We start from the raw sequence: 14,274 nt of genomic DNA, 5'->3' as shown, positions 1-14,274 counted from the left end.
ACTCAGAAAATAACGATGAACTATTTCTGCCCAATAATGTACAGCATGCGATGTGTCAATCTTTCTTTTGAAAGTTTACATGCTGCTGTTCCTAATATTTTCAGGGAGCCAGGTCACAGATCACTCGTGTTTAAATTCCAGCCTCTTTACTACAAGCTGTATGACCTTAGGTGGTACTAACCTCATTAAGTCTATAGTCCTTCACCTGTAATAATAGTGACTCATAGGACTGTAGAGTGTCTATCTCATAGGCTGTTGTAAAAGTTAAATGAGTTAATTCATGTAAAGGGCTTTTAGCCTATTGCCTGACATACGGCAAGTTTTCAATCAGTAGCACCACGTACCTAAACCTGTATTTCTTTGTAACTTCTTAGATGTATGTGTAACTCTCTTAATCCTAAAGATAGTATATTCACTGAAGCCAGAGAAGCTCTTTTAATCAAAGCACTCAGAACATTTTAAGATGGGTGTGTGAAGAAAAACTCATTTAAATAAGGAAAACAAAGGAATAATTCTATTGCATTCTTATCTTTTCTAAAAAAAAATCTCTCTTCACCTAAAAGTGATTCACATCTCAGGTCCTAACACATTCTACTTTCCAGAAATCTTACAAGTGAATCATTTGAAGCTGATTATTAGGGGGCAGTGCTAGTGAGGAATGGTCCCTGGGTTTGTTGATAGCTTCCATCAGTGTCTGTTGAAACATCACTTAACTGTGAGTCATTTAGTGCTTGTGTGAATGTCACATTAGCTTTCAAGGGGCATAATTTACTGCTAATTAATGGTCACTTAAATCCTTAATCTCTCTTCTGTAATAGATCTTTCTCTTCAGGCAAATTTGCATTCATAGTAGAAATGTAATTTATTATTTCTTCCCATTTTAAACAAAGAACTCTTTCCCCTTATAGTTTAACTTAAACCTACTTCCTTTTGCTTTTTATTTTCTCCTATCATTGCTTGATTTTCTTTTGTTCCTAGTTCTAGCTTCCAGAACTTTCTCTGTTTATCCAAAGACTTTGACATGTTCTAGGAAATATGTTTATCCATAGGGGACCTATTGATTGTTTCCTAGAAAAGATAGTAGAGGGGAATCTGAGTCTTTATGAGAAGAGGGTATAGGGAACACAGATTCATTTCTCAGAATTATGTTTTAACTTGTCTGAGGCAGTTTCTGGTATTGAAACATGCAGTTTCAGTATTCCCCCAACTGGGACTTGAATTGGGAGCTTCCAAGCGAAGTAAAAGCGAAGTTGCCCAAAGCAAGTTGCAAAGAAAGCACCAGACAAGCTTTGCTTTGTGCCTCTGACTTCTCACCCCTGGGGTATGCCAGCAAGAAGCGATCTCAGGTAGAGATTTACAGCACATTTTCTGACTATCACAATTCACAAAACACCCTAAAAATGATGTCTGATTCAAGCCACCCACCTTAGTCTCGCACGCCTGAATAGCTGATGCCATTTTAAGCATCTTCTCGGGTGAACAGTTAGGAAGTTAATATTCTCATTAGGCTTCCAGTTCTGATGGTAATGAAAGTGAATATTCCACTGCCCACAATGAGTCTGGAATTGCTACTCCAGCATTGTTGTTGGCATTTTGGTCACAATGACACTGATAAATCATAGAAATTGCTGCCTGTGGCAGCAAGTGACATGACATCATTCATAAAGAAATGGGTATAAACAGGATTGTCGCAGAGGGAGAAGATATCTCATTTACAGTTTCCTGCTGAATCCTGCATACCTTCAACAGCTCATCAAAATAACCATCAAAACCACTGAAAGCCCCGATGAATTCATGTGCAGGACACTGCAGACAGATTTCACTCATGCACTGTGGCAGGAGGTGTGCAATTTGCTTCAGTCCAATGACTTAGTGAAGCTTTGAATTCCCCAAAGGCTGGCAAAGCTTGTGAACAAAATATATTTTTGCAATTCAGAGAAAACCCTCACAAATTTGTCACTTCCAATTGTTGATGCTCATTTCTCTGGCTTCTTTTCCCCTGGCATCCCCTTCCTCAACACCAATCACTGTTCCTCTACAAATCAAGATTCCTGGATCTCAGGAAATGGTTGTTCCCTGAAATCAAAGAGAATTTTCCCAAAATGAAGATCTCATTTTCTGACAAGTGCATTTTATTTAAAGACATACCAAGTGAGAAAATTGATTTTTTTAGGAGAAAAGTAAGAATTGGAATCTCATTAACCCCATTATTTAGAAATCCACAAAGATCTTTGCTTTCATTGGTTTATCCATGTTTTTGTCTGGTTTTCTATTTAACTGTTGAATTACAAATGGGAAATCAAAAGAAAAATCCAATGGGAAACTTAAGTTTGGCTAAGTGAATAGGAAGGTTTCTCCATGTACCAGGAGAAGATGATACAGGAACAAAGAAAGGATTCTGTCCTCAAGATGCATGTTTGCTGCAAAAATGAAATCATTGGTATCCTTGGAGATGGGGTTGATTTATTCATCTTTGCGATGAGATTGCTCTTTTGGGCACTTGGGCCATCAGTTTATTTACATCAGTTATTTAAAACTGCCGAAAACTCTACCAGCTAGCTGTAAACTTAAGCAAATTGGAGTAAGCCACCAAATGGAAGAGTGAAATCTCCTAAAGATGCTAAGTTCCTCTTATTTTCATCTTCACGATGATAGTTTCCTTTTCCAGGAATCCTAGCCATAGATACACCTCATCCCAGGAATTCTGCTTTGTATCATCTCACCAAGCAGCTATTACAGAAATATCACAAGGAAGTGAGGCCAGTTCATGACTGGACGGAAGCCACCACTGTACACCTGGATGTATCCCTCCGTGCTGTACTCGATGTGGTAAGGACCATCTTACCCTTTTGTAACACTACCTGCTATTACATAGAAGCTTAGGAGTAGTTTTAGTCTTCAGATTCTAGTTGAGATGGTAGGGGAGTTATACTAGGCTCATTTTAGTGGTGAGCAGGAGGTAGAATATTTATTAGGCAAATCCTGCTTTCTAGCCCCCAATTTATATTGTGAGGGGTAGTCTAGTAATGTGAATTTCACAGAATTAAAATGTTTCAAGAATTCTAGTCATAGATCTGGTGCATGTTTTATGAGTATTACTGAAACAAAAAAAAGGTAATGGTCATTTTTTCCCTGTGGTTCACATTTCTTAGTGGTAGTAGATTTAAGAAAACAGCTGCAAATTATTGCCTGAAAATTTAAAAAGAGAAAAAGTGCCATGGTATTGAGTTTATAAAAGGCCTTATACCTAAGTTTTTTGCTAAGGATAGTGAGGAAGAACATTTGTTTACCAAAGCATGTTTTTCCTAGTGTATCTGAAAAATAGGTTGTTGTGAAAATTAAATGAGAAACATTCATGTGAAGCAGTTAGCAGAGGTCTTATTAAGCCCTCAATAAATAATGGCCCTGATGACTATCCCTGTTTCCTCTTTCTCTTTTTTCTTAATTACGTAGTCTTCAATACCAATAATAGGTTCCAGATTTTATTTGACTTGTCTTATTTTAATTTATTTTTCAACACAGTGGACATGCAATATTATACTAGTTACAAGTGTACAACATAGTGACTAGGCATTTGTATACCTTACAAAGTATTCTCCCTACCATAAGTCTAGTACCCATCTGGCACCATACATTGACTTTTCTTATGAGCAGGCTTTACTGAACTTGTTTTGTTACAGTAGTTTAATGATTATTTTTCAATTGACTTCTCAAAACTATTTTTTCTAATTGAAGTATACAGTACATATATGGAAATGTATAGATAAAATTAGTAAGTGTGTATACACATATAATCCATTCCTATCAATATATCAAACATTTTTATCACCCTAGTAGGATTCCTCATTTCCTTCTGAGTCAATCCCATCCTATCCATCCTATCCAGTGGTGTAGATATAACCACTGTCCTGATTTTTTTCATCACAGATTATTTTCGCCATTTCTAGAATATTATATGAATGAAATCTTATTGTATGTCCTCTATGGTGTCTGGATTTTTCATTCAGTATAATGTATCTGAGGTTCACTTATGTCATTGAGTATGTCAGTTTTTCTTTTTTACTGATAAGTAGTATTTGGCTATGGGTTATATCATGATTTCTTTGTCCATTCTCCTATTGATAAGCATTTGGGTTGTTTCCAGTTTTAGGATTTATTTGAAAAGCTGGTATGGATATATCTGTCCAAGTCTTTTGTGTATATGTGTTTTCATTTTTCTTAGGTAAAACCTAGAAGTGGAATCACTGAGAAACTGCTAGACTGATTTACCCAGTTGTAATTTACCTGGTTGTAATTTTACATTCCCACCAGTCATCTATGTGAGTTCCCACTGCTCCACATCCTCATCACCATTTGATATTATCAGACTTGTAACTTTTAGCCATTCTGGTAAGGGTGCAGTGGTATATTATTGTGGTTTTACTTTATACTTTCTTGATTTTTAATGATTTGGAGCCCTTTGTTATGTGCTTATTGGCTACTTACATAGCTTCTTTGTGAAGTAGCTATTTAAGTATTTTCCTTTTTAAAAAAATTTCGCTGTTGGTCTTTTTATTATAGATTTATGAGTTGCTTATACACAAGTCTTTTGTCAGGTATGTATTGTGAATGTTTACTCCCAGTCTGTAGCTTGTCTGCTCATCTCTTAATGCGTCTTATGATGATCAGAAAGTTTTAAATTTAGTGAAGTCCATTTTTATCAATTCTTCATTTATGGTTAGTGCTTTCTGGGTACTAAGAAACCTTTGTTATTCCAAGTTCACAAACATATTTTCCAGTATTTTCTGTCAGAAAATTTGTAGCTTTTAGTTCCTTAGATTTAGTTCTATGATCTGTTCAGAATTAATTTTTTTGATGGTATGAGGTATGGGTCAAGATTTTTGTTGTTGTTTTTGTGGGGGAACTGGTTTTTTTGTTTGTTAATTTTTTTTGAAAAGGCTTTTCTCTCTCCATTGAATTGCTTTGGTGTCTTGGTTAAAATTAAATTAACTGGTAAGTGTTGGTTTATTTCTCTTGAAATCAGGCAGCATAAATTCTTGGATTTTGTTCTTCATTTTTAAGATAGTTGGGCTTTTTATGACCTTAGTATTTCTTCACAATTTTTATGATCATCTTGTCTATTTCTATTTTCATCTTTTTTATTTGTCTTTATAATAAAAGAAAGTTTATTTAGAAAATCACAGAGAGGTAATAAAGGTGAGCCAGTTGGGTTGCATGGATTTAGGAAATGACTTACAGAGGCAAAAGAAGGGTCCTTGGAACTTAGAAGAAAAAATGGCTCCTCAGAAGAGAATGAGCCAGGGGAAGGAAACTGGGAAAGGCATGAGCGCGCACGTGCGTGTGTGTGTGTGTGTGTGTGTGTGTGAGAGAGAGAGAGACAGAGAGAGAGAGGGAGGGGAGGGGAGGGGAGAGCTGCAGTCCCTTTCTATTTAAAAAAAACTGCTCAGAGTTTGTTTTGGTATTGTGGGATTTACAGAGGTATTTTGGGGGAGGCTGACATCTTAACAATATTGAGTTTCTAGTTCTTGAACGTGGTGTGTGTCTCCATTTATTTGGGCCTTCAGTAGTGTTTTATAACCTTAATGTAGAAGTTTTACACATATTCCTATTAAATTTATTTCAAAGTATTTTAGATGTTACTATAAATATCACTTTAAAATTTTTACTTAATTTTTTTCTTTTCTAGTTGTTTGTTATTATAGAGAAATATGATTAATTTTGTATATTGATGCTGTGATCTTGCAGCCTTAGTAAATTAACTTATTCATTCTATTAGTTTTTTTATAGATTAATATTGTCTACATACACAATTATGTCATTTGCAAATAGTTTTACTTCTTCCTTTCCAATCTCTATGCTCATTATTTGTTTATTTATTTTGACTTATTGTATTTCTTAAGATCTGTCCTACAATGTCAGTACAAGTAGTGAGAGCTACTATCGCTGTTTGTCCCCATTCTTGGGGAAAATCTTTCACCATAAGTATGATGCTAGCTGTTGGGTTTTTTTCTTAAAATGGTCTTTATGAGGTTGAAGAAGTTTTCTCTATTTTTTGTATAATGAGAGTTTATTTTAAATTATGAATTGATGTTGAATTACATCAGATTTTTAAAAATCTATTTGGATGATCATATGATTTTTTTCTGTTTATGCAGTTGCTAGAGTAAATTATTTTGATTTATTTTCAAGTGTTAAACTACCTGTGAATTCTTAGGATAAACTTCACTTGATCTTGATATATTATCCTTTTTATATACTTCTAGATTTGAATCTCTACTTGATATAGATTATATTTATGTTAATGAGGGGTTTTAGGCTATAGTTTTCATTTCTTGTAATGTATGTCTAGTTTTGGTATCAGGGTTGTGTTAACCTTATAAAATTAGTTGAAAGTGTTCCTTTCAACTTTCAAATAGAAATTTTCTGAAGGAGTTGTGTAATGTGAATATTTTCCTTCCTTACTGTTTGATAGAATTCACCAGTAAAACCATCTGAGACTGGACTTTTCTTTGTGGGAAGGCATTCAAATATAAATTCAATTTCATTAACATATAGGAATGTTCAAATTTTCAATTTCTTCTTGTTTCAGCTTTGGTATTTTGTATTTTTCAAGGGATTTGTATATTTCATCCAAGTTGTCAAATTTATCGGTTCATAATATTGCTTTATAAAATTTTTTTAGTGTCCAGAGGATCTCTAGTGATATTGTCTTTAACATTTCTAGTATCAGTACTTTGTATTTTCCCTTATTTTCCCTTGGCTAATATTGACAAGGTTCATCAATTTTCTTTTTTTTTCAGAATATCAAATATTGATTGTTAAATTTTATCTATTGTTTTATTTCATTGATATCTACTCATATTTTTTCTTTTCTCAGTTTGCATTTAATTTTTCTTCTTTATATATTTTTAGAGCAGAAACTTCCATTATTGATTTTAATTTTTCTTTTCTAATTATAGCATAAAAAGTTGTAGATTTCCCTCTAAGCACTGCTTTTGCTGAATCTTACAAAATTTTAAGACATTTTTAAAATTGAGGTATAAATTACACAAAATAAGATTCTTCTTTCTTAAGCCAGTCTCTTCCTTCTATCCTCAGTCCCTGGAAGCCACTAAGCTTATTTCTCTTACTATAATTTTGACTTACAAGAATGCTGTATAAGGGAAATCATATAGTATTTTGCCCTTAGTTTTTGGCTTCTTTCACTTAGCTTAATGCTGTTGAGATTCATCCATGTTGTACTGTTGCATGCATCAATGGTGGTATTCCACTGTAGAGATGTACTGCAATTTATTTATGTATTTAACAGTTGTGGGATATGTGGGTTAGATGTCAGTTATTGGATGTGTTTTCACTTTGTGTCTATTATGAATATAGCCACTATAAACATTTGTATGTTTCCACTTCTCTAGGATAAATAAAGAGGTATGGGATTGCTGAGTTGCATGTTTAACTTTATAAAGGACTGCAAACTGTTTTCCAAAGCAACTTTACCATTTTGAATTCCACCTGCAATGTATCAAAGTTTTGGTTCCTCCACATGATTGCCAGCATTTGATACTGTCAATGTTTTAAAATTTTAACCATTCTAGTAGATTTGTGGTGGTGGCTCACTTGGTTTTTAAACTTTTATTTTACTGCAGACTAATAATACTGAACATTTTTTGTGAATATCTAATTTGCCAATTGTGTGTCTTTTGGAGTAAAGTATTTGTTAAAATCTTTTACCCATTTTTAAAATAGGATTGTTTACTATCTTACTGAGTTGCAAAAGTTTATATATACTGTGGGTCTATGTCTGGACCGTATTCCATCCAACAGTTCGATGTTTCTCCTTACACCAGTATGCTGTCTCAATTACTATAGTATTATGGAAGTCTTGAAATTAGATAGTGCGTCTTCCAACCTTATTCTTCTGTTTCAAAATTCTTTTCACTCTTCTAGATCCTTTGTATTTATATATAAACTTTGGAATCAATTTACTAATTTCTAGTAGGAAAAATCTGATGGAATTTCTATTGGGATTACATTAAGTCTATAGATCAACTTGAGAATTGACATCTTAATAGTGTTCCAATCCATGAATGCAGTGCATCTATCCATTTGTTTAGTTCTATAATACCTGGTAATATTGTGCATTTCACATATTTGATGCTATTATGACCAGTATATTAAACAGAATGTCTGTTCGTGGCTAGCACACAAAAATGCAATTGATGTATACGTACAAGCTTTGGTTCCTGTGAATTCTACCATCTCTTATTAGTTTCAGGGGCTTTTTTGCATATTCTTTCAGATTTTCTATGTAGAAGATCATGTTGTCTGTGAATAAGAATAGATTTACATCTTTATTTCCATTCTTTACCTTTATTTCCTTTTATTGCCTATTGTGCTGGCTTGAACCTCCAGTACAGTGCTGAATAAAAGTGTATACTGTTCTATAAATTTCAATTTGATGTGTTTGATCATGTTATTAAAATCTTCTCTAACTTTTTATATTTTTTGTTGTTTCATTAATTTTATAGTGAGGAGTGTTAAAATCACCAAGTGTAGCTGTGGTTTGTCTGTTTCTCAGCTTTGTTCTTAAGTGTATACCCACACAGGATTTCATGTATTCTTGATGAACAGATCCTCTTATCATTATGAAATGCCCCTCTTCATCTATGGTAATATTCCTTTTTATTCAAGTTTTTCTTATGCTACCTTTTTGCATGGTATATATATTGCTATTCTTTTATTTTTAATCTTTCTGTGGTATATTCAAATTCATTTCTTCAAGACAGCTCGTAGTTGGGTCTTGATTTTTTCCAACTTTTTATTTTCAAATAATTATAAATTTACAAGAAGTTAGAAATAAATTTACAGGAAGATTCTGTGCACCCTTCACCCAATGTCTTGCAATATTAACATCTTACATTAATATAATAAAGTATCAATATTAGAAAAATAACATTGGTGCAATCCACAGAACTTATTCAGGTTTCTTCAGTTTGACACGTATTCAGATTTGTGTGTGCTCTTCCACGTAATTTTATCATATATGTAGCTTTGTGTAGCCACCACCACCATGTCAAGCTATATGGTCATCACCACAGGGCTTCGTGGTATTGTTCCTTTCCAGCTATGATCGTTTCCAATCTTTAACTGGCAACCAATCAATCACATCTCCACTTTGTATTTGTACTTTCAGGACTATTTTTAAAATTATATTTTACTGGTTATGTTATTACAATAGTCCTAATTTGTCCCCCTTTGTCCCCCCTCTACACAGCACCCCCAACTCCCTCAGGCAATCCCCCCACCATTGTTCATGTCCATGGGTCATGTGGACAAATTATTTGGCTACTCCATTTCCTATCCTGCACCTTGCATCCCTGTGGCTATTCTGTAACCACCTATTTGTATTTCTCGATCCCCTCACCTCTTCACCCATTCTCTCATAGCCCCCTCCCACCCAGCAACCATCAAAACACTCTCTGTATTCATGACTCTGTCCCTTTCTTCTTGTTTACTTGGTTTGTTTTTTAGATGTATTTGTTGATAGATATGTATTTTTGCCATTTTATTGTTCATAGTTTTGATTTTCTTTTTCTTAAATAAGCCTTTTAACATTTCATATAATGATGGTTTTGGGTGGTGGAGGAGTAAGTGCAAGCTACAGTAACCTCCTCCTAGGACCAATCTGGAATTACAACTAAATTGTAGAGGAATAATTCAGAATAACCAACTGAATACTACCTGGAGAGAAGCCTTATAACCGAGGACAGACAGAAAGAACCACTTTACCACAATATGACTGGTAGCCAGTGCAGAGGAGGTGCAAGAGGGCTGGCTGGGCTCCCATGGGTGTCTGCTGAAGTCCTGGAGGGATATTTCAGTGGCCATGGTTTCCCTTGAGAAGTGTGGGGTCTAAAACCCAAGCTTGGCTCCTCAGCCTACAGCACCAGACCTGGAAAGGAACCCAGAATACATCCAGCTGTGAAAAGCAACAGGGTTTCTGTCTGCCAGGGTGAGATGACTGGAGAATTAGAGAGTCTCTTAAGGAGCCAACACACAAAATTTTGTTTGTAGCCTCCACCAAGGGAGGGCAGAGTGGAATAAAGACACTTCAGGACAGCCTGTGGAGGGTGGGGACAGTGTGGCTCTGGGCAGAGACCCGAAGGAACAGCTACCAGGATCCCTGTTCTGAATCATTTCCCATACAGCAGAAGCCATCTTACTCAGGTACAGCACTCCCCTCCAAATGGAATCAGCCTGAGGGGAAGCAATAGCACCACCTACAGGAATTGCTCTGCCCCACCCTGTGGTGCTTGAACCAGGCTATGGATTACAGCTTGATTAAGTTAAAAGCTGAGCAGGTCAGTGGCTGATTAGCTTAACATCTGAGGCAAAAAATACAAAGCAGCCAAAATGGGAAGACAAAGAAACAGACCTCAAGTGAAAAAACAAGAGAATTCTCCAGAAGAACTAGATGAAATGCACACAAGCAATTTATCAGATAGAGAGTTTACAGTAATGATTATAAAGATACTCAACTGCATGAAAAAAGACCTAGAACCCATAAAAATGGCCAGTCAGTAATGAAGAATGCAATATCTGAAATAAATAATACACTGGAAGGAATAAAAAGTAAGTTACATGAAGCAGAAGATAGAATCAGTATTTTGGAAGACAAGGTAAAAAAAAACACCAGGTAGAGCAGAAAAAAGAAGAAAGAAGTTTAAAAAAAGGAGGAGAACTTGTGAAACATTTTGGACAACCTGAAGCATAACTACATCCACATCATGGGAATACCAGATAGACAAGAAAGTGAGCAAGGGATCAAGAACCTATTTGAAGAAATAATGACCAAAATCTTCCCTAATCTAGTTAAGGAAAAAGTGACACATGTCCAAAGAGCTCAGAGAGTCCCAAACAAGTTGGACCCAGTGAGTCCTATGCTGGGACACATCATAATTAAAATGACAAAGTTTAAAGACAAGGAGAGAATCCTAAAAACTGCAAGAGAAAAGCAGGTAGTTACACACAAGGGAGCACCAGTTAGACTGGCATCTGATTACTCAACAGAAACATTTCAGGTCAGAAGGGAGTGGCATGAAATATTCAAGGTGATGAAAAGCAAGGACCTACAACCAAGGTGACTTTACCCAGCAAGGCTATCATTTTAAATCAAAGGAGAAACAAGAAACTTCCCAGACCAGAAAAGGCTAAAGGAGTTTGTTAACATGAAACAAGTACTGCAACAAATGTTACAGGGCTTGCAAGAAGAAGGATAAGGGAAAGGAGAAGAGGAAGGAGAAGGAGAAGGAGGGTGAGGAGGAGGAGGAGAAATGGAAGGAAGGAAGGAAGGAAGGAAGGAAGATGAAGAAAACAGTCTAACAATAAAATAGCACTACATATGCATCTATCAACAATCACTTTAAATGTAAATGGTTTAAATGCTCCAACCAAAAGATACAAGGTAGCTGAATGGATAAGAAAACAAGACACATATATATACTGTCTCCAAGAGACCATTCTCAGATCCAAAGATACACACAGACTAAAAGTAAAGGTTGGAAAAAAAGACGTTTTATGCAAATGGAAAGGAAAAAAAGCTGGGCTAGCAGTATTTATATCTGACAAAACAGACTTTAAAACCAAGGTTACAGTAAGAGACCTGGATTTCCTGGAGTATATTTCCTTTACTAGATTGGGGAAGTTCTCCTGCGTTATGTTTTCAAATAAGTTTTCAACTTCTTGCTCTTCCTCGTCTCCTTCTGGCACCTCTTTGATTCCAATGTTGGAATGTTTAAAGTTGTCCTGGAAGGTCCTCGGCAGGTTTTCAGTCACTTCCCCTGCTACCCTCAAGCAAATTGGGCCCTTCTGGTGCTGATTCCCATATGGGTGTGTTTGTGCACATTCTAGGACCCTGTGGGTTTCTCCTACAAACTCACCAGTGAGGCTGGGAGTTTCTCCTCTGGCCTTAACCCCCACAGGATTTTTCAGTCAGAGGTTTTGAGGCTTTATTTCCTGTGCTAGAAATCTGGGTTGCATGGTGTGTCTCGCGCCCTAGTTTTACCTCCTGGTGTACTTGCATGCAAATGTGGGACTGCCTGGTCTGCCAGCTGCCACCACCCTGCCACCCTCCCAGCCCAGTCCTCAGCTGCTGCCTTGCCACAAGTCCTCTCCACCCAGGCTGCCCATCTCTGCCCCTCCTACCAGTCTCAATGAATGTTTTTTTAACTCCTTGGTTGTCAGACTTCCATACACTTTGATCTGGCTGTTGTGGTTATTTTTTTGTTTTCAAATTTGTTGTTGTCCTTCTTTTGGTTGTGCAAGGAGGCAAAGTGTATCTACCTTTGCCTCCATCTTGGCTGGAAGTCTAAAAATTCACATGAAACCACAAAGGGTCCCACATAGCAATACTGATCCTGGGAAACAAGAACAAAATTAGAGGAATCACAGTACTTAATATCTAACTACACTACAAAGCCATGGTAATCAAAACAGCTTGGTACTGGCCTAAAAACAAACACATAGATCTATGGAACAGAGTAGAGAGATCAGAAATAAACCCACACATTTACAGTCAATTAATATTAGACAGGAAGCAAGCACATAAAATGGGCTAAAGATTGTTTTAGCCCAATAAATGGTGTTGGGAAAATTGGCTAGATATGTGCAGAAAAATGAATACACCACACACAGGAATAAATTCAAAATGGATTAAAAACTTAAATGTTAGACCCAAAACCATAAAAATTCTAGGAGAAAACATAGGAAGCAAAATCTCAGACATTGCTCACAGCAATATTTTATCACAAATATCTCCCAAGGCAAGGGAAACAAAAGAAAAAATAAACAAATGGGTCTACATCAAACTAAAAAGCTTTTTCACAGCAAAGGAAATCATCAATAAAATAAAAAGACAACCCACAGAATGGGTGAACATATTTGCTGGTAATTTCAAATAAGGGGCTAATATCCAAAATTTATAAAGTACTTATAAAACTCAGCACCAAAAAAACAAACAATCCAATTAAAAAATGGGCAAAGGACCCGAATAGAAACTTCCCCAAAGAGGATATACAGATGGCCAATAGACAGATGAAAAGATGCTCAATGTCACTAACCATCAGATAAATGCAAATTAAAGCCATAATGAGATACCATCTAACACCTGCCAGAATGGGTATCATCAATAAACCAACAAACAACCAGTGCTGGCGAGAATGTGAAGAAAGGAGATCCCTTTTGCATTGTTGGTGGGAATGTAGACTGGTGCAGCCACTATGGAGGTAACTCAAAAAATTAAAAATGGATCTGCTGAATTCCAACCAAGATGGAAGCATAGGTAGAAACCCTTTGCTTCCTCTCACAACCAAAAGGAGGACAAAAACAAATCTAAAATCAATAAACAGCCAGAAGTGCCAGAAAATCAAACTGTATGGAACTCTGACAACCAAGGAATTAGAGAAACAGTCAACCAGAATGACCAGACCAACCAGACCAGTAAGATGGGCCGACAGAGAGAATCCGGGACAAGGTGGGGGATCATGCAGGCGGGGCTGTCTTGAATGGGAAACTGAGACTCAGAGCTGACTGTGGACCACAGTGGGGGTTACCAGGGTGGAAGAAACCCCCAGTCTCACATGAGTGTTTATTGGAAAGTGGGGCTAGAGCCAAGTAGGCAAGCTGCATTGTTCCGTCTCTGGCCCCTTCCCCACAGACAGCACCACAGTGCAGCAAGGAGGGTTGCCCTGCCCTGGTGAGTACCTAAGGTGAACCAAGACAAAGAACTATGGCCCAAATGAAAGAACAGAGAAAAACTCCAGAAAGAGAGCCAAGTGATGAGGAGATGGCCAACCTATCGAATAGAGAGTTCGGAGCCCTGCTAATCAAAATGCTCACACAACTTATTAAGCTTGGTCAAAAAATGAAAGAACAAATGAAGGATACCCAAAGTGAAATAAAGCAAAATATTCAGGGAACCAACAGTGACAGGAAGGAAACCAGGACTCAAAGCAACAATTTGGAACAAAAGGAAGAAATAAACACCAAACTGAAACAGAATGAAGAAACTAGAATTCAAAAACATGAGGAGAGGCTTAGAAAACTCTGGGACAATCTGAAACATTCCAATATACAAATTTTAGGGGTGCTGGAAGGAGAAGAACAACAGTAAGACATTGAAAACTTATTTGAACACATAATGAAGGAAAGCTTCCCCAATCTGGTGAAGGAAATAGACTTCCAGGAAGTTCAGGAAGCTCAAGAAAGTCCCAAGGAAGT

General features: G+C 36.5%; 1 protein-coding gene across 1 annotated transcript in view; it reads left to right on the top strand.

Moving 5' to 3' along the window:
- Positions 1-1,184: 1,184 nt before the first annotated feature.
- HTR3B (5-hydroxytryptamine receptor 3B) overlaps positions 1,185-14,274 on the top strand; it is a 44,191-nt gene continuing 31,101 nt past the window's right edge. Inside the window, exons 1-2 of the mRNA XM_036029979.1 lie at positions 1,185-1,346; positions 2,656-2,829. Of these exons, the coding sequence (XP_035885872.1) occupies positions 1,185-1,346; positions 2,656-2,829 (336 nt within the window). The remainder of the gene's footprint in view (positions 1,347-2,655; positions 2,830-14,274) is intronic.

This window comes from Phyllostomus discolor, chromosome 6, assembly GCF_004126475.2.
Source record: "Phyllostomus discolor isolate MPI-MPIP mPhyDis1 chromosome 6, mPhyDis1.pri.v3, whole genome shotgun sequence".
Taxonomy (NCBI): domain Eukaryota; kingdom Metazoa; phylum Chordata; class Mammalia; order Chiroptera; family Phyllostomidae; genus Phyllostomus; species Phyllostomus discolor.
This window is presented reverse-complemented; position numbering and strand designations above follow the sequence as displayed.